Below are 25166 nucleotides of genomic sequence, written 5' to 3' on the forward strand. Positions count from 1 at the left end.
AGGTCCTGAGTTCGATCCTCCAGCTGCACATGCAGAGAGTGATATCTGGTTCTTTCTTTCTCGTACCTTCCTCATAAAATAAATGTCTTTAAATAAATAGATAAATAAATAACCTCAAGAAGTCTTTCAATATAGAGTTTATACACATCTAAACTCAATGAATTTTCTTTTTTTTTTTTTTTTTTTTTTTAGATAAAGGTGAGTGAGGCTGGGGAGATAACATAATGATTATGAAAAAAAGACTTTTATGCTTGAAGCTCTGAGACCCTAGGCTCAATCCCCAACACCACCATAAGGCAGAGCTGAGCACTGCTCTGGTAAAAAAACAAAACAAACAAATAATAATAAATAAATGGGGGGGTACTGAAATAGCTCACTTAGACAGTGTGCTGCTTTGCCATGCATTTGACTTGGGTTTGAGTCCAGCCCTCACTGCACTGAAGAAAGAGTCAGTGCTATGGTTTTTTCAATTTTTCTGATTCTCTGCCTCCCCCCAGCCAGAGAGAGAGAGAGAGAGAGAGCACGCATGGAAGCTGAGTAAATAAATATTTTTAAGAAAACAACTTTCTATTAACAACTTACCCCAGTATCACCATATGCCAGAGCTGAGCACTGCTCTGGTAAAACAAATAAATAAGTAAAATATTTTTAAAAAATAGATAAACAAAAATAAATAAGCATTTTAGAAATTAAATAAAAATAGGATTTTAGATCACAGCTACCAATTTACACATTTAGATAAAGGTCCTTATGATGATGCTACATATATTTTCTCTTTTTTTTTTACATACTTGTAAAAATTAGTACACTGATTACTGGATTCAATTTAATGATGAAAACCAGTACTTTCTTAGTTTCAAGACACCATTTTGCAGTAGGTTCTATATATTCTGCACTCATCTTAGTCACTTGTAGTGACTTATATTTTAGACAGTTCCTTGAATTTAGAAGAGAGATTTGAATATTCCTGACAGAGATGTATCTCCTATAATGCTACATATAATTTCAAGAGGATAAGTATTATTAGCAAGTTCAATAAGATCCCAAAATTATATATACTCAAACATTTTTAAGATGAGTAAATATTTTTCTACAAAAGCAACACTGCTTCACCACTCATAAAGCTTTCCCCCTGCAGGTGTGGACCGGGGGCTCAAACCTGGGTCCTTGTGCTCTATAAGCTGTGCACTCAACCAGGTGCACCACCCCTCAGGCAAAAACTTCTTGAGGGGGCTGGGCGGTAGCGCAGCAGGTTAAGTGCATATGTTGCAAAGTGCAAGGACCCACCTAAGGATCCTGGTTTAAGCTCCCAGCTCCCCACCTGCAGGGGGCTCGCTTCAAAGCGGTAAAGCAGGTCTTTCTCTCCTCCTGTCTTCCCCTCATCTCTCGATTTCTCTCTGTCCTATCCAACAACAACAGCTATAACAACAATAACTACAACAAGGACAACAAAATGGGAAAAATGGCCTCCAGGACCAGTGGATTCATAGTGTAGGTGCCGAGCCCCAGTGATAACTCTGGAGGCAAAAAAAAAAAAAATCTTGAGTTCAAAATTATTGGTAACAAGTATTTTAAGAGAAAGTCTTCTTTTTTAACATATTTATCACTAGAAGAAAGGAAATATGGATAAATGATAAAAACGACTTAAGATTCTGATAGCTATTAACCAGGCCTTTAGAAGTGGCAGTGTAGGGCTGGCAAAATAATTCACTTGGATAGAGTTCCTGCTTTGCCATGTGTACAGACCAGCTTTGAGCCCAGTCCCCACCCCCTCCCAACAAGGAAATTTCAGTGCTGTAGTCTCAGTCTCTCTCTCTCTCTCTCCTTTTTTTTTTTAACCAGAGCACTGCTTAGCTCTGGCTTATGGTGGTACAGGGATTTTGAACCTGAGACTTTGGAGCCGCAGGCACAAGAGTCTCTTTGCATAACCATTATGATATCTACCCCCCTCACATCTCTCTCTTTCTCTCTTCTCTCTCACTCTATCTTTCTGCTTCTCTATTTAAAAGAAAAGAAAAGAAGACAAAGAAGTTACTGTCAGATATAGCCAGGTGGCTCTATGGTTATAGCATATCTGTCCCATGCACGAGGTTGTAGATGATTGAACCAGCACTGAATAGAAATAGCTTTCACTCAGTATACTACCTATTCCATAGACTAATACTCCTAAAGCACATTGATACAATTCTGTGAATAAGTATTAAGTAATGAACCTCTTTCTGTTTGGGCTGTTCAGGTGGTGAAATTTTGGTTAAAGTCTTAGGCAACTTCCGTCTCTTTGCTGCTTCTCTGCTTGTTGTTTCAAAAGATATGTGACTCTCATCTTCAATCACCAAATCTTCATCCCCCTGGTCAAAAACAAGAGACAAGACTTTCTTTTTTTATTTTACTTTTTGAAAGGTTTTATTTATTTACTCATGAAGAAGATAGGCTGAGAAAAGAGAGAGGAAGAACCAGACATCACTCTGGAACCATCACTCTGTGCCGCCAGGGATTGAACTCAAGACCTCATGCTTCAGAGTCCCATGCTATATCCACTGTTCCACCTCCCAAACCACAAGACTTTCTTATTTATTTATTTATATTCGTGATTTACAAAATTATAAGATAACAGGGGTAGAATTCCATGCCGTTCCCACCACCAGTTCTGTGTCTCCACCACCCTCCAGCAGAAACTTCAATAGTTCAAGACACATAGTTTTCCATCAGCTTTTTCCTATTCATAGACGGTTATTTTGTTTTATGGCATTTAAGTAAAAATAATAATAATAACTTAGTCATGATAAGAATCAGAAAATGAAGTATTTTTTCCTTAGATTAAATAAAAAAAAAAAAAAGGCTAGAGGAGATAGCATAATGGTTATACAGAAAGATTTTTGTGCTTGAAGCTCCAAAGTCCCAGGTTCAATCTCCCACACTAACATAAGCGAGAGCTGAGTAGTGTTCTAGGAAAAAAACAATTTTAAATGTTTTTTTTTATTATTATCTTTATTTATTTATTGAATAGAGACAGTCAGAAATCAAGAGGGAATGGGGAGATAGAAAGGGTGAGAGACAGAGAGACACCTGCAGCCCTGCTTCACTACTTGTGAAGCTTTCCTCCTGCAAGTGGGGGCTGGGAGCTTGAACCTGCGTCCTTGTGCACTGTAACATATGCGCTCAACCAAGGGCGCCACCACCTGGCCCCAGAAAAAAACAAACAAATAAATAAAAGTTTTAAGGGGTGGGCTGGGTGCTACTGCACCTGGTTCAGTGCACACATTAAAGTGCACAAAGACCCAGGTTCAAGCTCCTGGTTCCCACCTGCAGGAGAAAAGCTTCACAAGTGGTGAAACACTGTTGTAGATTTTTCTCTTTCCTCTTTTTTTTTTTGCCTCCAGGGTTATTGCTGGGGTTGGGTGCCTGAACTATGAATCCACTGTTTCTGGAGGCCATTTTTTCCCTTTTGTTGCCCTTGTTTATCCTTGTTATTTTTAGTGTTGTTATTGCTGTTGTTGTTGTTGAATAGAACAGAGAGAAATCGAGAGAAGACAGAAGAGACAGAGGGGAAGAAAAAGACAGACACCTGCAGACCAGTTTCACCGCTTATGCAGCAACCTCTCTGCAGGTGGGGAGCCAGGGGCTCAAACCTTACATCGGTCCTTGTGCTTGGCGCCTTGTGCACTTAACCCACTGCGCTACTACCCAGACCCCCTCTCTTTCCCTTTCTATCTCCCTCCTTCCCTCTCAATTTCTGAATCCAAAATAAATAAAAAGTCATGGAAAGATTATCTCACATACATTATCTGTAACAAGTTATTGTAGTATTTAATTCTTTTGTCTTTTTCCATTTATAAGAAAACTTAATTGTCAACTTACATTAGCAAAGGGAAAAATTATACTCAATATCAAAGCAAAAAGATAAGTCAGAAGTTAACTTAGTTAGCTAACTATTCAGGGAGGTAGCTCAGCTGTAGAATACACAGCCCATATGCATAGGGTCCTGGATACAATCTCCAGTAACACGTGTGCCATAGTTATGCTGTTTCCTCTTTCTCTTATTAAATATCTTCCTAATTTTTACATAGACTTTTATAGTCTCCAGATTTCACTGCTCCAGGACAGCTTTACTTATTTTTTTTTCCAGACACAAAGAAAGACATAGGGAGAGAGGGAAAGATACCACAGCATGAAAACTTCTCCCAAGGAAGTAGGAGCCAGGCTCAAAACTAGGTCACATTCACAGAAAAGAAGACAACCTCCCAAGTGAGCTATCTTGCCAGTTGTTATTTTATTTTATTTCATTTTACTGTTTCCACCAAAGCTATTGCTACAGCTTGGTGCCTAAAGGACTCCATAGCTCCCAATGAACTTTTTTTTTTTTCTTTTGTAGGTAGATCAGGAGGAAGGAAAGAGAGAGAGGAGTCACTACAAAACTGCTTGTTAAGTTTTCCCCCTGCAGGTGCTTCTATGTGGTGGCTTGTGGCTTGAACCTGGGTCGAGGCACATTGTAATGTATGTACTCTACCAGCAGAGATATTTCATGGTCTTTCTTTCTTTTTTTTTTGTTTGTTTGTTTATTATCTTTATTTATTGGATAGAGATAGCCAGAAATCCAGAGGGAAGGGGTGATAAAGACAGAGAGACACCTGCAACCTTGTTTCACCACTTGCAAAGCTTTCCCTCTGCAAGTGGATCTTTCTTTATGAAACATTTATTTTTCTTTATTTAGCATCATATATACATTTTCACTGGTAAGGGAGTGGTACTAGAGGACCATTCTGGTATATATGACATTGGGGCCTATACCAGGAGCCTCAGGCATGTGAGTCCCATTCTCTACCAGTTGAACTACCTCCTCCACCTAAATAAATCTTTAAAAAATAATAATGACTGGGAGTATGGATCGACCAGTCAATGCCCATGTTCAGTGGGGAAGCAATTACAGAAGCCAGACATCCCACCTTCTGCAACCCACAAGGACTCTGGGTCCATACTCCCAGAGGGAAAGCTATCAGGGGAGGGGATGGGATATGGAGATCAGGTGGTGGGAATTGTGTGGAGCTGTACCCCTCTTATCCTATGGTTTTGTTAATGTCTCCTTTCTTAAATAAACAATAAAAATAATAAGTCAAGCATAGTGAATATAATGAATTTATAATAGTTGGAAAGCTTACTTAAGGAAAGACTAAAATTTCCTCATGCAAAACACAGTGATTTTGTCAAGAGTTTTGTTTTTCAAGTACTATAATATGGTAGAATATTTTCTTTTTTTTTTTAAATTTATTTATTCCCTTTTGTTGCCCTTGTTGTTTTATTGTTGTAGTTATTATTGTTATTGTTACTGATGCTGTTAGGACAGAGAGAAACGGAGAGAGGAGGGGAAGACAGAGAGGGGGAGAGAAAGACAGACACCTGCAGACCTGCTTCACTGCCTGTGAAGTGACTCGACTTCCCTGCAGATGGGGAGCCGGGAGCTCGAACCGGGATCCTTAAGCCATTCCTTGCGCTTTGCACCTCGTGTGCTTAACCCGTTGTGCTACTGCCCAACTCCCAGTAGAATATTTCCAAGGAAACAAGTCATATGCTCTTTCACTACAAAAGTCACTTAGTGGGGCCAGGCAGTGGTTAGGTGCCTGGTTAGGTGCTCACATTACAGTGCACAAGGACCAGGGTTCAAGCCCGTGGTCCCCACCTGCAGGGGGAAAGCTTCATGAATGGTGAAGCAGTGCTGCAGGTATATATCTTTCTTCCTCTCTATATCCCCCTCCCCTCTCAATTTCTTTGTCTCTATCCAATAGTAAGCAAATAAAAATATTTTTTAAAAGAAGTCATTTAGCTTTTCAAAGTGAACAAAAACTGATTATTAGATCTGGCAAGAGAGCTCACTTGATAGTTGCTTCCTCTCTTTTTCTTTTTGCCTCCAGGGTTATCGCTTGGGCTCGGTGCCAGCACTACGAATCCACTGCTCCTGGAGGCTATTTTTCCAATGTTGTTATTGTTATAGCTTTTGTTGTTGTACAGGATAGAGAGAAATCAAGAGAAGAAGGGAAGACAGAGAGGAGTAAAGATAGACACCTGCAGACCTGCTTCACCAATTGTGAAGTGACACTCCTGCAGACGGGGAGCTGGGGGCCCAAACCCAGATCCTTAGGCTGGTCCTTACGTTTCAAGCCATGTATGCTTAACCTGCTGCACTACTGCCCAGCCCCCTAAGTTGCTTCCTCTCTATGGGCATAATGGAAGTTTGAGCCTGGCCTCTATTACTCCAGTGCTGCAATGGCTTTCTTTTTTTTTTTTTCTTTTTTCTTTCCTTTTTTTTTTTTTTTTTTTTGTAACCAGGGTTATTGGGGAGCTCAGTGCTGGCACTACGAATCCACGGCTCCCAGCGGCCATTTTTTCCTTTCCAATTTGCTGTTGTTGTTATTAGACAGGACAGAGAGAAATTGAGAGTGGACAGGGAGATAGAGGAAAAGAAAGACACCTGCAGACCTGTTTCACCACTTGTGAAGCAGTCCTCCTGCAAGTGAGGAGCGGGAGCTCGAACCCAGATCCTTGTGCTTGGTAATATGTGCGCTTAGACGGGTGTGCCACTGCCTAGCCCCCTGATGTCTTTCTATGTTTGTCTGTCTACTTGAAAAAGTAGGCCTGGAGCAGTGAAACCCCAGTGACAAAAACAAACAAAACAAAACAAAATTACTGCTGAGTGAAAAATGATATACTATCATTAACAATGAAGACTTCTTAAAAACAAATTCTAAGAATTTTAAAAAGATTGCACTAGCAGTATAACATTACTTGCAAAAAAAATAATACATGTAAAGGCAAACATAATAGAAGAATTCAAAATAGAAAATGAGAATATTTTCTAACCCCAAGCTTATGTCCGTTGCTTAATTTCCATGTTTCATCAGTCATCCGATAAAAACGTTCTTGTAGTTTTCGCAATTTCATTTCCTGGTGAGGCTTTAAAACATTCTCAATATATCTCCTACTCTGTTAAAAATAAATAAATAAATTAGATACAGTTACCATACTTTAACATTCCTCAGATTCTAAACTGTCTGCAAAGTTGTAAATACAAAAGTTGAGAAATTGTTTGTTCTGAAGACAGCAATGCATTACCACCTCACAACTGTGAGAATGTCATGTATCAAAAAGGACAAACAAGGGTGGGAGAGATAGCATAATAGTTATGCGGAGAGATTTTAGTGTCAAAGGTCCCAGGTTCAGTCCTCCACACCACCACCAGCCAGGGCTTAGTAGTGGTCTGGTAAAAATAAAATAATAAATGATATTTTAAAAAGGACAAACAACTTCTGGTGAAGACATGGAGAAAAAGGGCTATTTCAGGGCCCAGTGGGTGGATCAATGAATGGATGAAGCTTTGAGTTGTCTTTTGAGGATCTGACGTTCAATCCCCAGTATCTCAAGTGCTAGAGTGATGCTCTGGTTCTCTCCTCCCCTCTCTCTCATAAATGAGTAAGTCTTCTTAAAAAAAGGGAGGTGGGGTGGGCGGTAGCACAGCAAGTTAAGGGCACATGGCACAAAGCTCAAGGACCAGTGAAAGGATCCCAGTACGAGCCCCCAGCTCCCCACCTGCAGGGGGGTCACTTCACAAGCAGTGAAGCAGGTCTCCAGGTGTCTGTCTTTCTCTCCCCCTGTCTTCCCAATCTCTCTCCATTTCTCTGTCCTACCCAACAATGATGACAGCAATAACAACAACAATAAAAACAACAAGGACAACAAGAAGGAAAAAATAGCCTCCAGGAGCAATGGATTTGTAGTGCAAGCATGAGTCCCACCCAGCAATAACTCTGGAGGCAAAAAAAAAAAAAAAGGGGGGGGGAAGGATGGGTAGAAGAGAACTAGAGAGTCCTGTGCATATATTAATGACTACACTGTAAAGCATTAACCCCCTCAATAAATAAATAAATAAATATCAAGGGTCCAGCAGCAGCACAGCGGGTTAAGCGCATATGGCACAAAGCCAAGGACCAGAGTAAGCATCCTGGTTCGATCCCCCAGCTCCCCACCTGCAAGGGAGCCACTTCACAGGTGCTGAAGCAGATCTTCAGGTGTCTATCTTTCTCTCCCCGTCTTCCCCTCTTCTCTCCATTTCTCTCTGTCCTATCCAACAACAATGACATCAATAGCAACAATAACCACAACAATGATAAAAATAATTAATTAATTAAAAAGGGCAATAAAAGGGGGAAAATAGCCTCCAGGAGCAGTGGATTCGCGGTGCAGGCACTGAGCCCAGGCAATAACCCTGGAGAAAAAAAAAAAAAGTAAATTTGTGGTTGCCACAGGATGAAAGAAGCAGGGAGTGAGGAAGTGACTATGTAATGGATACTGGGTCTTCTCTGGGATGAAGAAAATGTTTTGGAACTAGATACAGTAGTGGTTGTACAACATCATGAATATTCTAAATGTCACTCAACTGTACATGTTAAAATGGTTACATTCTAGCATGTGAATTTGATTTCAATGTTAAAAAAACAACCTGAGTGGGGCCAAGTGGTGGTGCACCTGGTTGACCGCACATGTTACAATGCACAAGGACCAGGGTTCAAGAACCAAGGTTCAAGCCCCAGGTCCTCACCTGCAGGGGGAAAGCTTTGTGAGTGGCGAAGCAGGGCTGCAGGTGTCTTTTGACTGTCTTCCTCTCTATCACCCCCTTCCCTCTTGATTTCTGGCAGTCTCTATCCAATAAATAAATAGAAATCATTTCATTTAAAAAACAAACAAGCAAAAACCAAACAACCTGAACACAAATACTGACAGCAATAGACTAAAATGTTAAATGCTCCAGATATTTTGTATTCTCTCTATAGTTACTCTTCTAAAAATATGCTTTACCTTGTGGTCCGGGAGGTGGCGCAGTGGTAAAGCTTTGGACTCTCAAGCATGAGGTCCCAAGTTTGATCCCCGGCAGCACATGTGCCAGGGTGATGTCTGGTTCTTTCTCTCTCCTCCTATCTTCCTCATAAATAAATAAAATCTTTTTTAAAAATTCATAAATATATATATGTGTGTGTGTATATATATATATATGCTTTACCTTCTCACCCTGTACTTCTTGCTGTTTTTCTCTCACAAGTTTTTGTGTTTCCTCATTCTTCTCTTCTTCTTCTAAGACATAAAAGTGTTTTTAAATTGCAAGTTTCAATAAATTAAATGCTCTTTTCCCTGAAAGTCGTCTTTAAATATTAACACAAATTTAAATATTAATTTCAGTGATACATGTCTTCAAAAAACACATTAGGAGGTCAGACTACGTGCACATGCTACCATGCACAGGTCTGGAAACCCGCCCTACTTCCCCACTCCCCACCTGCAGGAGGGAAGCATCAGGAGTGGTGATGTAGGTCTGCAGATGTCTCTATTTCTCCCTTCCTCTCTGTCTCCCTCCCTTCCAGTGATAACCCTTGTAACAATAATAAATAAAATAATAATAATAATAAAATAAACAGATTACATATATTCAAATAATGAAAAAGATACACAAGCAGCCAATTGGAATATACTTGCAAGTAATATTTACAACAAAAGACCTATCCTGAAACCAATATTCTCTAACATGTGCTAACTCTATATATGGTAGTTTTGGTGAGGATTCTTCAAAGAAGAATTATAGTGTGTTTTTTCCTTAGTAAGACTTCAATATCTCCTAGGCATATAATGGGAACCTATTACTAACACAACATATGAAAGCAATGCTATTCCATATCCTGAATATGAGAGTAAAAGTAAGCTTTCAAATCCCAGAGTCAATCCCCCACACCACCATGAACCAGAACTGTGTAGTGCACTGGTAAAAATAAAATAAAATAAAATAAAATAAAATAAAATAAAATAAAATAAAATAAAATAGCATAATAAGGTACCATAACAAAAAAAAACTTACCTTTCAGATAAACTCGGGAAGACTTAAATGAGTTAAGCCATGAGGCAGTCACAGAAATAATTAAAGAAAGAAGAGCAAGCAGTAAAAATATTCGTCCACACAGCAAAACTATATCTTTGATTCCTAATAAGGTATAAAAAAAAAGGAAAATTAAATTCCAAGAAATTAATAATACATAAGATTTTTCTAAAAAAGTTTAGTGATACAACTTATACAGAATTTCCTATATCATCCACTTGAGTGCTAAAATAATGGTAATTACCAGACAAGATTTCAGAAAGCAATTTCAGAACATTTGTTTCAAGCACATAGGTATAATTTGAATGGCTATATAAAAAATATTATAACGTGGTCCAGGAGGTGGTGCAGCGGGTAAAGCATTATACTCTCCAGCATGGGGTCCTGTGTTCAGTCCCTGGTGGTACATGTACCAGAATGATGTCTGGTTCTTTCTCTCTCTCCTCTTATCCTTCTCATTGATGGATGAATAAAATCTTAAAAATATATATTATAACTATCAACAATGCATATGTTATAGTTACCCCTCTCCCCTAAAGAAAGAAAATCATCCACATAATCAGATACTAAATTGTGACAGTATCATCTTGTCAAAATCTAATTCTATTTCAAAACAGTTATCTTTGGACTAGAAAATAGCTGACCCAGTAGAGTACATGCTTAACTGTATGTGAGGCCCTAAGCTTTGAACCCTGGAATCACCTGAGTACATCACACCAGGGAAAGGTCCTCTCTGTGGCTGGCTGGCTGGCTGGCTGGCTCTCTCTCTCTCTCTAATTTTTTAAATTTTCACCAGAGCACTACTCAGCTCTGGCTTATGGTGGTGTGGGGAACTGAACCTGTGATGTAGGTGTCTTAGGAATGCAAGCCTCTTTGCATAACCATTATGCTATCTCCCCTACCCTGTCTCTCTCTCTCTCTCTTTTTTAAAGATTTTATTTATTTATTAATAAGAAAGATAGAAGAGAGAAAGAACCAGACATCACTCTGGTACATGTGCTGCCGGGAACTGAACTCAGGACATCATGCTTGAGAGTCTAGTGCCTTAGCCACTGCACCACCTCCTGGACTACCTCTCTCTCTTTTTTTAACCTTAAATAAAAAGAATGAAAAAATTGGCACAGAAGCAAGGGAATCGTGCATACTTGGAATCTAGATGCTAAAAATAAATAAAATATAAAACCATAGCCCCACAATATGGCTATCTGACGTAGCCCTAGGGAGAAGAAATGACTTGAAAATGCTAATGAATTTGAATGGAAAAAAAGACAATATTCAGAGACTCAAACAGGCAATACTGAGTAGCAAAGTAAACAGCCAACCACTGGACACAACTGATATTCTAGAGATCTAGGAAAATGTAACTAATTAAATTAAAATTTTCAGGAGGGAGCCGGGCTGTAGCGCAGTGGGTTAAGCGCAGGTGGCGCTAAGCGCAAGGACCGGCATAAGGATCCCGGTTCGAGTCCCGCTCGAGCCCCGGCTCCCCACCTGCAGGGGAGTCGCTTCACAGGCGGTGAAGCAGATCTGCAGGTGTCTGTCTTTCTCTCCTCCTCTCTGTCTTCCCCTCCTCTCTCCATTTCTCTCTGTCCTATCCAACAAAGACGACATCAACTACAACAACAATAACTACAACAACAATAACTACAACAACAATTAAAAAAAAAACAACAAGGGCAATAAAAGGGAAGATAAATAAATAAAAAATTACAAAAAAAAATTTTTCAGGAACCACATGGAGACACTGCAAGAAACAAGTTAGTTGCATTTCCTTGAGGTTCTGCCCTACCTTACTATCCACTGTAAAGGCAGAAAATGCAAAACAAATTAGAAACAGAAGGATGAATATGGGATGATCTCACTCTCAGGCCGAAGTTGAAAAACAAGATTAGAAAAGAAAACACAAGTCAAACCTGAAATGGAATTGGAGTATTACACCAAAGTAAAAGACTCTGGGGTGGGTGGGTGGGTGGGGAGAATACAGGTCCATGAAAAATGATGAATGAAATAGTGGGGGTTGTATTGCTAAATGGGAATCTGGGGAATGTTATGCATGTAAAAAAAAAAAAAAGAAGAAGTAGAAACGCAAAGCAGAAATTGACTGAGTTTGGAGTATGGCACCAAAGTAAGAAAGCAGAAGTATACTAGAGTTAGCAGTGAGTACCTCCCTAATACTTCCTCTCCACTTTTTCAAGCTTTGGGTCCATGATTGCTCAACAATTTGTTTGGCTTTGTATGTTAACTCTCTTTTCAGTCACCAGGTTCCAGGTGTCATCAGGATGCCGGCCAGACTTCCCTGGATTGAAGACCCCACCAATGTGTCCTGGAGCTCAGCTTCCCCAGAGACCCATCCTACTAGGGAAAGAGAGAGGCAGACTGGGAGTATGGACCGACCAGTCAACGCCCATGTTCAGCGAGGAAGCAATTACAGAAGCCAGACCTTCTACCTTCTGCAACCCTCAATGACCCTGGGTCCATGCTCCCAGAGGGATAGAGAATGGGAAAGCTATCGGGGGAGGGGGTGGGATATGGAGATTGGGTGGTGGGAATTGTGTGGAGTTGTACCCCTCCTACCCGATGGTTTTGTTAATTAATCCTTTCTTAAATAAAAAAAATAAGTAAAAAAAAAAAAAAGAACAGAGACAAATGGAAAGAGGAGGGGAAGACAGAGAGGGGGAGAGAAAGATAGACACCTGCAGACCTGCTTCACCCCCTGTGAAGTGACTCACCTGCAGGTGGGGAGGCAAGGGATCAAACCTGGATCCTTAGGCTGATCCCTTGACTGATCCTTAGGCTGGTCCCTAAGCCACATGCATTTAACCCACTAAGCTACCTCCCGACTCCTGTTTTACTAGATTTTTGTGAATGCTTTTGTTGAAGAAAAATTAAAAGGTTGGAAAGAGATTTCAGTAGAATTTGTGGGCTCTGTAATGGTCCTAATAGGCAGGATAACTCACTAAATATTTCAGTAAAAAAAAAAAAAAAAAGAAGTTGAAAAACAAGATCAGAAGAGAAAACACAAGTAGAACCAGAACTGGAGTTGGTGTATTGCACCAAAGGAAAAGACTCTGGGGTGCATGGGGGGGGGGGGGGTGTCCAAAAAGGATGACAGAGGACCTAGTGGGGGGTGTATTGTTATATGAAAAACTGGGAAATGTTATGCATGTACAAACTATTTTATTTACTGTCGAATGTAAAACATTAATTCCCAAAAAACGAAATTAAAAAAAAATTAGCTGTGGTCTAGGCCCACTGTGGCTCTAATGCAGAGTAGATGAAAAAGAAATAGGCTAAGCACATGTTTGGTTTATAACAAGTACACAATAAAGTTATCATCTTGATGACATGGCGAGCAAAGCAGGTGCATTACTATGCATGTGAGACCACAGTTCAATCCCAGACACCACATGGGAGCATCAAGAACAGCACCAATGAAACTTCATGGATAGTGGAGCAGTGCTTTGAGATTTTTCCTTCTCCTATTCAAAATACGGGGGGGAGGGAGAAAGAGAGAGAGAGAGAGAAAGCAAGCAAGCAAGCAGGCAGGCTAGGAAGGTGGCCCAGCAGTATAGTGTGCATACAAGAAGGTCCTCTGTTCACTCCCTAGCTAGTACCACAAAGAAAGAAGCTATATGAGAGTTGGGCGGTAGCGCAGCAGGTTAAGCACAGGTGGTGTAAAGCACAAGGACCTGCGTAAGGATCCTGGTTCAAGCCCCCGGCTCCCCACCTACAGGAAGATCTCTTCACAAGTGGTGAAGCAGGTCTGCAGGTGTCTATCTTTCTCTCCCCTTCTCTGTCTTCTCCTCCTCTCTTCAGTTCTCTCTGTCCTATCCAACAACAACGACATCAATAACAACTACAACAATAAAACAACGGCAAGAAAAGGGAATAAATATTTAAAAAAAAAAGAAAGAAAGAAAGAAAGAAGCTATATTTGGGGGCCAAGAGGTGGCATACCTGGTTGAGCATACAAGTTACCACGCACAAAGACAAGGATTCAAGGGCTCAGTCCCCACCTATGGGGGTGGGGGGGTAGTGACAATGTGGACTTCAGGAGTGATGAAACAGTGCTGCAGGTATCTCTTCTTCTTTCTCCCCCTGTCTGTCTCCCATCTCCTCTCAATTTCTTGCTGTCTCTATCCCGTAAAGTAAAAAAAAAAAATTTTTAAGTTATCATCTTGAGTCACTCTTCTCTTCCCCTTAGTCTCCTTGATCCAGTCCTAAAAGTACTTTGGGCAAGAAAGTCTTTTATTAATATTATTATATGTATTTGTTGAATAGAAATAGCCTTAAATCGAAAGGGAAGGGAGTGATAGGGAGACATACAGAGAGACACCTGCAACACTGCTTCACCACTTGCAAAGCTTTCCTCCTGCAGGCTGGGGACCAGGGGCTTGTGCATTATAAAATGTGCATTCAACCAGGTGCACCACCACCCGGGCCCCTGGGGGCGGGGGAGATACAATGATTATACAAAAAAGACTATTTTTATATGTATTTATTTATTCCCTTTTGTTGCCTTTTTTTTTATTGTTGTAGTTATTACTGTTGCTGATGTCATTGTTGGATAGGACAGAGAGAAATGGAGAGAGGAGGGGACGACTGAGAGGGGGAGAGAAAGACAGACACCTGCAGACCTGCTTCACCGCCTGTGAAGCGACTCCCCTGCAGGTGGGGAGCCAGGGGCTCGAACTGGGATCCTTCTCTGGTCCTTGAGCTTTGCACCACGTGCGCTTAACCCGCTGCGCTACCGCCCAACTCCCAAAAAAGACTTTCATGTCGGAGGCTTCAACGTCCCAGGTTCAATCCTTGGCACCACCATAAACTGGAGTTGAGCAGTGTTCTGGTAAATATAATAAAAGGTAAATAAAATAAAACTTGAATTCTATTACAATGACCTGTTTATCTACTTTTACTTTACTATTTTTGAGTAGTAAACACAATTTGAAAGTAGGGTCTAGTTTTGTTCCTGTTCTTTCTGTTGATTCATGTAAACGCTTCAGCAGAACTGGAGAGACACCTCTCAGCCTAGTTTACCCGCAAGGCCGTAGGATCCCGACACCGAAAGAGGGAGGGAGACGCGATGCAGTCTGGGAATCGTAGTCCAAGCCGCCCAGCAGAGCCTCTGAAGGCAGACCGTGACTCCACTGTGAGAAAACTGTCGAGGTGTCAGGGACAAGAGAAAAAAAGTCGCTACGTACCTAGCTCTGGGATCTCACGCCGGAGTTCCAGACACAAGACGGGGAGAGCAGCGAGAAGGAAAAAGCCAACAACTCCACGAGCAACCATGGTGGTCGGAGTCCCGCTTCCGGGCCGAGTGCCCGCCCCTTCCGGTGGCACCTTCGCTGGGAAAGTGGGCGGGGACCCTTCCTAAGGGAGGGTCGGGGGAGACAGCTGGGCCCTGGTGCGAGGTTTTTGGCCGGACTGAGTTAAACACCTCTGGGTTTGAATTCATAATCTGGACCATTATCTCAGAAGAAGCAAGTCATCGCCCTATGTCAAATGATGTCTAGGAGAGGCGGCCAAGTCCTGGGCTAGTGAAGTTTGGGACGGGGAAGGTGTCCCCTGGAGGTGAGGTCAGTAGCTGACCTGTTCAATAAAATCTGCCCTCGAGAACAAAATCAACTGAAAAGCAAAGTACAAACAGTTGACGCTATGAGGATGGCCTTGGTTTTGCTTGTGCCCGCTGTGTGGTGGTGATGTGTTCTTTCGGTCAAAGTTGCTATGCCTCTTTCTATTGAAGCACCTTCCTTATCTGGCCCATGATGCAAGACAAATTCAAAAGTGGGATGTGGCACCTACTTTGCGATCTTGGAGACCAGCTACACCCTGCTCCATCCCCTGTCTGGTTTGCCAAGACATGTGATTGCTAATGACTTAACTTGCTGTCAGTTCTGTGGCCTCAGTGCCATCCTGACTCATGCCAAAGGCCCTCTGCCAACCTGCTGCTCAAGTAAAGAAATTCAAATGGCGGGCCTGGTGGTGGCGCACCTGGTTAAGCGTACACATTACAGAGCACAGGGACCCAGGTTCGAGCCCCCAGCCCCCAACTGCAGGGGGAAGCTTTACAAGTGGTGAAGCAGGGCTGCAGGTGTCTCTCTGTCTCTCTCTATTCCCCTCTCAACTGCTCTCTGACTCTATGCAATAATAAATAAATAAATAAATAATAAAGTATATTTCTTTTTAAAAAAAGAAAAAGAAAGAAATTGAAATGGCAAATGGCACCCCCCCACACACACAGTGTCTTGCAGACGCCCAGAACACTTATCATGGGGAGACGAGCGATTATAACTATGTGCCAACAACTGTACTGTAAACCATTAACTCCACAATAAAGTGGAGAGTCCCCCCACACACACACTACAAATTTTTGAAATTAACTTTTCTGACCCGTCCTTTAATTATCTCACCTCAACCATCAGCAGCCTTAGTCTTGTGGTGATTGTTGTTTTGTTTTTGTTTATTTTGACTCCAGGGTTATTGCTGGGGTTTGGTGCCTGCACTACGAATCCACTCCTCCTGGAGACCAGTTTTGTTTTTTTTCCTGTTGTTATTGTTGTTGCTGGATAGGACAAGGAGAAATTGAGAGAGGAGGGGAAGACGGGGGTGGGTGAAAGACACTTGCAGACCTGTTTTACCGCTTGCTAAGTGACCCGCCTGCAAATGGGGAGCCAGGGGCTCGAACTGGGATCCTTGAGCGTGTCCTTGAGCTTCGCACTATGTGCACTTAACCCAGGAACCCACTGTTTCTTTTCTTTTTTTAAATTTTTTTAAAAATTATATTTATTTATTTTCCCTTCTGTAGCCCTTGTAGTTATTATTGTTATTGATGTTGTCGTTGTTGGATAGGACAAAGAGAAATGGAGAGGAGAGGTGCCTGTGAAGCGACTCCCCTGCAGGTGGAGAACTGGGGGCTCGAACTGGAATGCTTAAGCTGGTCCTTGGGCTTCGCCACCTGCGCTTAACCTGCTGCGCTACCGCCCAACCCTCCTGTTGTTTCTTTTTAACTACAACATTGCTCCCCTCTGGCTCTTCTTGGTGCTGGGGATTGAACCCAAGATGCAAGAATCTCAGGCACTAAAGTCTTTTTGCATAATCATTATGCTATCTCCCAACCTATTACAACAGCCTTATAAATCAGCATCTCCCCAATTAAAGTGACTGAAGAAGAAACTCCTATGTGACTTCTTCCAAGGATATTTGCCTATAGTACTTTTGCCACAAAGCCACTCTCTTTTTATTTTTTAACTATCTCTATTTAATTTACCAGATAGAGAGAGCCAAAAATTGAGAAGCTAGGGGGAGGTAGAGAGGGAGAGAAACAGACACCTGCAACATTGCTTCACCACTCACAAAACTTTCCTCCTGCAGGTAGAGACCGAGGGTCCTGTGAATTATAACATGTGCACTCAGCCAGGTGTGCCAAACTTGCTCCCCGGAAACCACCTTTAACGTGTCACTTCTTTTACAGCTCATCATGACTCTAGAAACTACATCTTTTTACCAGATCAATCTATCCATTCCCCATCTCTTTCTTCTAGAAAACACTCTCTGCTCCGGCCTAGTTGCATTACAATATACCTTGCAGGGGTCGGGCGGTGGTGCAGTGGGTTAAGCACATGTGGCACAAAGCACAGGGACCAGCATAGCGATCCCGGTGGGCCCCCAGCTCCCCACCTGCAGGGGAGTCGCTTCACGGGCAGTGAAACAGGTCTGCAGGTGTCTGTCTTTCTCTCCCCCTCTCTGTCTTCCCCTCCTCTCTCCATTTCTCTCTGTCCTATCCAACAACGAACAACATCAACAATGGCAATAATAATAACCACAATGAGGCTTCAACAACAAGGGCAACAAAAGGGGGAAAAAATGGCCTCCAGGAGCAATGGATTCATGGTGCAGGCACTGAGCCCAGCAATAACCCTGGAGGGAAAAAAAAATTACACCTTGCCTCTACACCTGTCAAAAAAATATATATGTGACCTGGGTGATAGTATAGTGACTAAGGCAGTTAGATTCTCAAATATGGGGAGCTGAGTTCAATTTCCAACACCACATGTGCCAGAGTTGTAATCTGGTATTCTCTCTCTTTCCCTCCCTAGCAAATAAATCCATAATAATAATAATAATAATAATAATCTGTTCAAGTTTAGATACATATTATCCCCAAAACCATCACATGGTAACCAGCAAACTATGGTCCTTTGTTATTACCTGTGGCAATTAATACAGACCATCCCATTTTGGAGTTGATTGTACATTTTATATAAATTCCTTCAGGGAAGAAATCTTTATCTTACAAATGCTTGTTCTACCTTGCCGTGAATGAAGCCCAGGCACCACATGGAAGGTACTATGAAACAAAAGGAACCTCAAGTGCTGTGGTGTCTCTTTTTCTATCTCTTCCTCTCTCTCTCTCTGAATGAAACAGCAGCCTTCGAATGGTAAAATAGAAGTGTTTTCTGCCTCTGCCTACTTATACAAAAGTCATTTGGTCATTTGCTTATTTTAATTATTGCTTTCTGCAACCAGGTTTGTTTATATATTTAATTTTCTGCCAGGGTTATTGCTGGGCCTCAATTCTGGCACTATGAATTCACTGCTCCTGGTGGCCTTTTTTGCTTTTTTTTTTTTAAATGAATTTATTTTTTAAGTATTTTATTTATTTTATTTTGAGAGCGATACAAAGAGAGAAAGACACAGAGAGAAACACCAGAGCACTGCTCAGCTCTGGCTTATGGTGGTGCGGGGGATTGAACCTGGGCCTTTGGCGTTTCAGGCACAAGAGTCTCTTTGTATAACCATTATGCTATCTACCCCCGCCCGTTTTTGTTTTTTTCCATTTTATTGGATAGGACAGAAAGAAATTGAGAAGGGAGAGGAAGATAGAGAGAGGAAGAGAGAGAAAAAAATTAGACACCCACAGACCTGCTTCACTGTTAGTGAAGCTTCCTCACCTGCAGATGGGGAGCCTGGGGTTCTAACCCATATCCTTGTGTGTGCCCTTGTGCCTCATACTAAGTGCACTTAACCAGGTTTATCACTGGTGTTTAATAGTTAACATGACTCCAACATTCTTGATAGTTGGTTTTTTTTTTTTTTTTTTGTGAGCGACAGAGGGAGAAAGACCCCAAAAGAGAGACAGTGACAGCATTGTTGCACTCCTTGTGCAGGTAGGGACCAAGGGCTTAAACCCCAGTACTTTGTGTGTTGTAGCACATATGCTATATTGCTTGAGCCAACCACTTGGCCCCATACGCAAAATCTTTACCAGATCTGAAGAGGCACTTTTTTTTTTCTTTTCTTTCATTCTTTTTTTTTTTTCCATTGCTATCAGGACTCCACTAAGACTTCTTGCTTGAATGATTCCACTGCTTCCAGTGGACTACTTGTTTTTTGTTCCATATAGAGGATGAAAGGGTCAAAGGAAAGACACTACAGCACTGCTTCTTCTTCTTCTTATTCTTCTTCTAGCATTTGCCCTTCTTCCGTAGCCAGTCAACAGCGTCAGGTTGAGCCTGATGTAAAGTTTCGAGACCTCCTTTGAATCTGGAGAGGTGGCAGTCGTTGACTATGTGGGTCATAGTCTGTCTGGAGCCGCAGGGGCAGTTCAGGTCGTCTCTGGCTCCCCAGCGATGGAACATAGTGGCGCACCAGCCATGGCCTGTTCAATAGCGATTGAGGAGGGCCCGATCATAACGTGCTAGGTCAAAGCCGGGTTGACGCTTGCAGGGGTCTGTGATGAGGTGTTTGTTCTTTACCTCAGATGACTGCCAACTCTGTTTCCAAGAGTCTGGAACAGAGAAGTTCAGTGTAGGCGTAGGGGACCAGATTGGGTGACGAGACGTCAAGCGTTGGACAGGGTGGACGAAGATATCCGTGTATATTGGCAGGTCCGGTCGAGCGTAGACGTGGGAAATGAACTTAGATGATGCCGCATCCTGACGAATATCTGGCGGGGCGATGTTGCTAAGAACTGGCAGCCATGGAACCGGGGTGGAATGGATGGTTCCAGAAATTATCCTCATGGAGGAATATAATTTGGAATTGACCAAGTGGACATGGCGGCTACGGAACCATACTGGGGCACAGTATTCTGCAGTGGAATAGCATAATGCCAGAGATGATGATCGTAGTGTGGAAGTGCTCGCGCCCCATGAGGAGCTGGCCAGTCTTGCAATGATGTTATTCCTCGCGCCCACCTTTGCTGCAGTTTTTATGAGATGTTCGTGAAATGACAGTCTCTTTGCATAACCATTATGCTATGCATCCCCACCCCTTAAAATTTTTTTTAAATATTTATTTATTCCCTTTTGTTGTCCTTGTTGTTTTATTGTTGTAGTTATTATTTATGTTGTTGTTGTTGGATAGGACAGAGAAAAAATGGAGAGAGGAGGGGAAAACAGAGAGGGGGAGAGAAAGATAGGCACCTGCAGACCTGCTTCACCACCTGTAAAAGGGCTCCCCTGCAGGTGGGGAGCTGGGGGCTGGAACACAGATCCTTACGCTGATCCTTGCGCTTTGTGCCACCTGCGCTTAACCCACTGCGCTACCGCCCAGCTCAGGACTACATTAAATTGAAAAGCTTTTGCACAGCCAAAGAAACTATCACACAAACAAAGAGACCCCTCACAGAATGGGAGTCGATCTTCACATGCCATACATCAGACAAGAGACTAATCACCAAAATATACAAAGAGCTCAGCAAAGTTAGCAACAAAAAAGCAAATGACCCCATCCAAAAATGGGCAGAGGATATGAACAGAACATTCACTACAGAAAGGATCCAAAAGGCTAACAAACATATGAAAAACTGCTCCAGGTCGCTGATTGTCAGAGGAAATGCAAATAAAGACAACAATGAGATACCATCTCACCCCTATGAGAATGGCATACATCAAAAAGGACAGCAGCAATAATTGCTGGAGAGGCTGTGGGGAACCCTTCTGCACTGCTGGTGGGAATGTAAACTGGTCCAATATCTGTGGAGAGCAGTCTGGAGAACTCTCACAAGGCTAGACATGGACCTTCCATATGACCCAGTAATTCCTCTCCTGGGGGTATACCCCAAGGATTCCATAATGCCCAACCAAAAAGAAATGTGTACACCTATGTTCATAGCAGCACAATTCGTAATAGCTAAAACCTGGAAGCAATCCAGGTGCCCAACAACAGATGATTGGCTGAGAAAGCTGTGGTATATATACACAATGGAATACTATGCAGCTATTAAGAACAATGAACCCACCTTCTCTGACCCATCTTGGATGGAGCTAGAAGTAATTATGTTAAGTGAGCTAAGTCAGAAAGATAAAGATGAGTATGGGATGATCCCACTCATAAACAGAAGTTGAGAAAGAATAACAAAAAGGGAAACTCAAAGCAGGATTTGACTGAATTTGGAGTAGGGCACCAAAGTAAAAATCCTGGGTTGAGGGTGAGGGTGGATGTTCAGCTTCATGGGTTGGGTGGGGGGGGGGGAGAAGAAAGGGGGTGGGACACAGTTGTTTGGTGCTGGGAATGGTGTTTATGTACACTCCTATCAATTTGTAGTCATATAAATCACTAATTAATATAAGAGAATAATTAATTGAATGTCTCAAACTTTTTAATGCACAGACTGAATCTTTTTAATACATAGGCTGAGTCTTTGATATCTTGACTCTCTTAAAAGCATAAACCAGAGAGAACAGAAGCAATTGGTGGCATAGCTATATGCAAATAATGTCAAAGGACATAAATTATGGTGATGGTGTGTATGATACAGCAAATCCTAACAAAGGGATATTTCAAAGTTAACCCAGTTGCCAAATAATGTGATTATAGTAATAACTATCTATTGTCTTCTTAAACCCTAAGACAGCAGGATCCTCTGGCTTCCTCTTTAGAACCTATATTTCCCCCAGTCCTGGAACCTCTAGGGTGGGACTCACTTTCCTGCAAGCTTCTCTCAATACCAAATAATATTCTATGTGCCGATCCCAACCTAATCAACGCAAGGAGTACCACCTCAGCATGCTTCACTTCAGACTGTGTCCAGAGACGTCAGGCATGGACTGTCAACCCTTCACCCTCATTACTCAGGTGAGACAATTTCCTTTCAGAGTATTCTCAAATTCCATTCCAGGAAGTTCATTTCCTAACAAAATCCCAAAACCTAGATATAGACCATTCCTGTAAGATAGAGCATATGTTCACATGTATCCATAAATTAGGGCAAAATATATACCTGAAAGCAAAATTACACAATAGTCTGTAGTGAGTCAGTAAAAAGTTCATAATGAAATAGTGTCTACTTAGACTTAGATACCTCCTCACCTACTTCCTATTACAATTTTCTCACTCACTCCAAAACTAACCTCATCAAAGCAAGGACTGCAAAAGCTGAATAAGAGCAAGAGACTGGCATACTTTAATGATGACTCTTTAGTCACTATCAGTCCACTCCATCGCTGGAGCCCTATTCAGGGAGTCCTGAGATTCCCAAACAGACATGATGGGCCTAGACCTCAAATAAATCCCTCCCTCCATTGTTATTGGTCACTCCTATCAGGAATAATACAATAGACCCCTTTGTGGGCCCCCATAGGACCTTGCCCTCAACTTGGATCAACAATGGTAGAGAATGTTCCATCCTCCAAAGAAAGGCTGGACAATAGACTCTATGCTACACCTGAGGAAGATGGGTCCTGATATTGGGGCAGGTTGGAACGTTCCTACTTATGACCACAGAAAGCTCAGATCTACAGGGATGCAGAGGTCACATAGGCTCCTAAACTAATTATGGGCCCCAGATCACATCAAATCGATGAGGTTTACAGTCAATAATATTTATACACCTTTCCCATATTTGGGAGCTACTTTCTTCCCTGATCCAGCTTTCTGTTCCTTTTTCCAGCCATGACATCACTTCCCCAGACAATAATTAGGACCCACCTGCATATCAGATTTCAGGCTCAGGCAAAACACACACACAGACACACACACACACACACACACACACACACACACACAAACTAGTATAGCCACAGGCCTTTTGGAATATAACTAAAATAGGTCTACTAGCTATCTACAAAATGGAGGGGCCCCCAATTCTTCATCTGTACTATTCCAGCCTTTACCTTCATTATTGTTCAACAATTTGTTTGGCTTTGTATGTTAACTCTCTTTTCAACCACCAGGTTCCAGATGCTAGCATGATGCCAACCAGACTTCCCTGGACAGACAACCCCACCAATATGTCCTGGAGCTCTGCTTCCCCAGAGCCCTTCCCCACTAGGGAAAGAGAGAGACAGGCTGGGAGTATGGATTGACCTGTCAATGTCCATGTTCAGCGGGGAAACAATTACAGAAGCCAGACCTTCCACCTTCTGCATCCCACAATGACCTTGGGTCCATACTCCCAGAGAGTTAAAGAATAGGAAAGCTATCAGGGGAGGGGATGGGAGAGGGAGTTCTGGTGGTGGGAATTGTGTGGAATTGTACACCTTTTATCCTATGGTTTTGTCAATGTTTCCTTTTTATAAATAAATTAAATTTTAAAAAAAGTATTGATAGTTGGCGTCTAGCCCCAGAGATTCTGATTTAGTACATCTGGGTTTCGGCCCACGAACGAGCACTCCACAGGTGATCTGCGGTTCCAACTTTGTAATACTATCAACTTCTAGACTTAATAGAGGAAGAATATTGGCTCCTCCAGGAAAAGTCCTTGCCTGGGACAACTTTCAAGGTGCCTTTTCAGAAAGGGCTAAAATGAAGTAAAAGAGGGTGTTCATTCTGCCGTGTCTCCACTGGCCTGCAGAAATATACATCCGGTGGATGCCACTGGGGTGTGACAGGTCCTTCCTTGATTCTGGGGTGAAGACGGGCAGAGAGACTGCTACAAATCTCCAGACTTTGGGCAGGGCGCGCTGGGGGTGGGGAGGAAGAGGCCTTGTCTCTCCAGTCCCACCCAACCCTGGGACTGGGCCGAGCAGCTGCTGCGCGGGATCTTCTCTCTGACCCCTTCCCTCCTACCCACAGCCTGGTTCTGTGCTTAGTCATTGTGAGGCTGCTCTCGCCCTAAGCCAGCTCCCGCCCGTTCCCCTGGGACCCGCCTCCTTCCCCTCCAGGGGGCCCCTCACCCCGCTCTCACTTCCGCGTGCATGGCCCTGCTGCCCAGTTCCCTGAGCGGGAGCGCGCGGCAGAGCTGGCGGCTGGTGGCGCGCACCTCCCCTGCCTTCCTGCCGCCCCTACTGGCCCGCACTGCCCGCGCCGCCATGGACTGTCAGCAGGAACCGCAGCCTCAGGGCCCGCCGCCCGCCGCCGCCTCCGTGACCGCCTACGACTATCTGGTGATCGGGGGCGGCTCTGGCGGGCTGGCCAGCGCGCGTCGGGCGGCCGAGCTGGGCGCCAGGGCCGCGGTGGTGGAGAGCCACAAGCTGGGGGGCACCTGCGTGAGTACGGGGATCCCCTCCCGGTGCTTCTCCTCGCTCCCCTTCCTGCAGCGCTGCGTCCCGCACTCCAGCTTTCTCCTTGCCGGTACTCTTTCCCAACGCGACCTGCGTGTCTGGACCCGGAAAACGGGCCCTCTGCATATCGCTTTCTGCTTTTCCACCATAATCTAAGGTCGGGACCCCCGCAGGTTTAGATTGGGCATTTTTACGCCCTCCCCCACCCCCATATATAAATCCTTCGTCTAGGTGCAATGTCAACGAAATCTAACAGCTTTCTCTGGACCCTAATTCCTCAGGGTGGAAGAGGATTGTATGCCATGCTTGGGCTTATCATGAGAAACGTAAAACTACATCAGGGGAAGACAAAAGAAAAGAAAAGAAAAGAAAAAGCACCTGGCTTGTGTATATGTAGGGAGGGGTAAAATGCCCTTGAGGACTGAGGATCCTGGCGCCCTTGCTTCAATTTTCAAGGGTAAAATGATATACAGCAGTCTGGTTCTAAAAATGACCTCCTCCCCATACCTGCTCGAATCACTTGAACTGAAAAAAAAAAATTCCGTTGCCTGGGTGCAGCCTCAGTTTTAGAGATTTTTATTTATTTATTTATTATTATTTTTTAACTAGAGCACTGTTCAGCTCTGGTTTCTGTTGGTGCCGGGGGATTGAACCTGGAACTTCGGAGCCTCAGGCATCAGAGTCTGTTTGCATAATGGTCCATTATGCTATCTTCCCTCCACCTGTTTTAGAGATTTTTTTTAGAGGCCCCACAAGTGATTCTGAATTACAGCCAAGGTTGAGGCCCAAAGGTTACCGTCATTTAGGATTTC

At 42.9% G+C, this 25166-nt stretch overlaps 2 protein-coding genes across 5 annotated transcripts in view; one reads left to right on the forward strand and one right to left on the reverse strand.

The window, feature by feature from the left end:
- The window catches only part of UBXN8 (UBX domain protein 8), a 31259-nt gene extending 15521 nt beyond the window's left edge, over positions 1–15738 (reverse strand). Inside the window, exons 1-6 of one of the 4 annotated variants that reach the window (XM_060182931.1) lie at positions 15112–15738; positions 9893–10015; positions 9047–9114; positions 6853–6975; positions 2214–2348; positions 583–612 (exon numbers count right to left, since the gene is read on the reverse strand). In XM_060182931.1, coding sequence (XP_060038914.1) covers positions 583–612; positions 2214–2348; positions 6853–6975; positions 9047–9114; positions 9893–10015; positions 15112–15199 — 567 coding nt within the window. In that variant the 5' untranslated portion in view covers positions 15200–15738. Of the gene's footprint in view, positions 1–582; positions 613–2213; positions 2349–6852; positions 6976–9046; positions 9118–9892; positions 10016–15111 lie in introns of all 4 variants that reach the window. The other 3 variants (XM_060182928.1, XM_016192141.2, XM_007532140.3) reach the window with 3 other exon arrangements.
- An 8112-nt stretch (positions 15739–23850) lies between these two features.
- GSR (glutathione-disulfide reductase) overlaps positions 23851–25166 on the forward strand; it is a 64210-nt gene continuing 62894 nt past the window's right edge. Inside the window, exon 1 of the mRNA XM_060183059.1 lies at positions 23851–24339. Within this exon, the coding sequence (XP_060039042.1) occupies positions 24049–24339 (291 nt within the window). The 5' untranslated portion in view covers positions 23851–24048. The remainder of the gene's footprint in view (positions 24340–25166) is intronic.

Source organism: Erinaceus europaeus, chromosome 2 (genome assembly GCF_950295315.1).
Source record: "Erinaceus europaeus chromosome 2, mEriEur2.1, whole genome shotgun sequence".
In the NCBI taxonomy this organism is placed as follows: Eukaryota; Metazoa; Chordata; class Mammalia; order Eulipotyphla; family Erinaceidae; genus Erinaceus; species Erinaceus europaeus.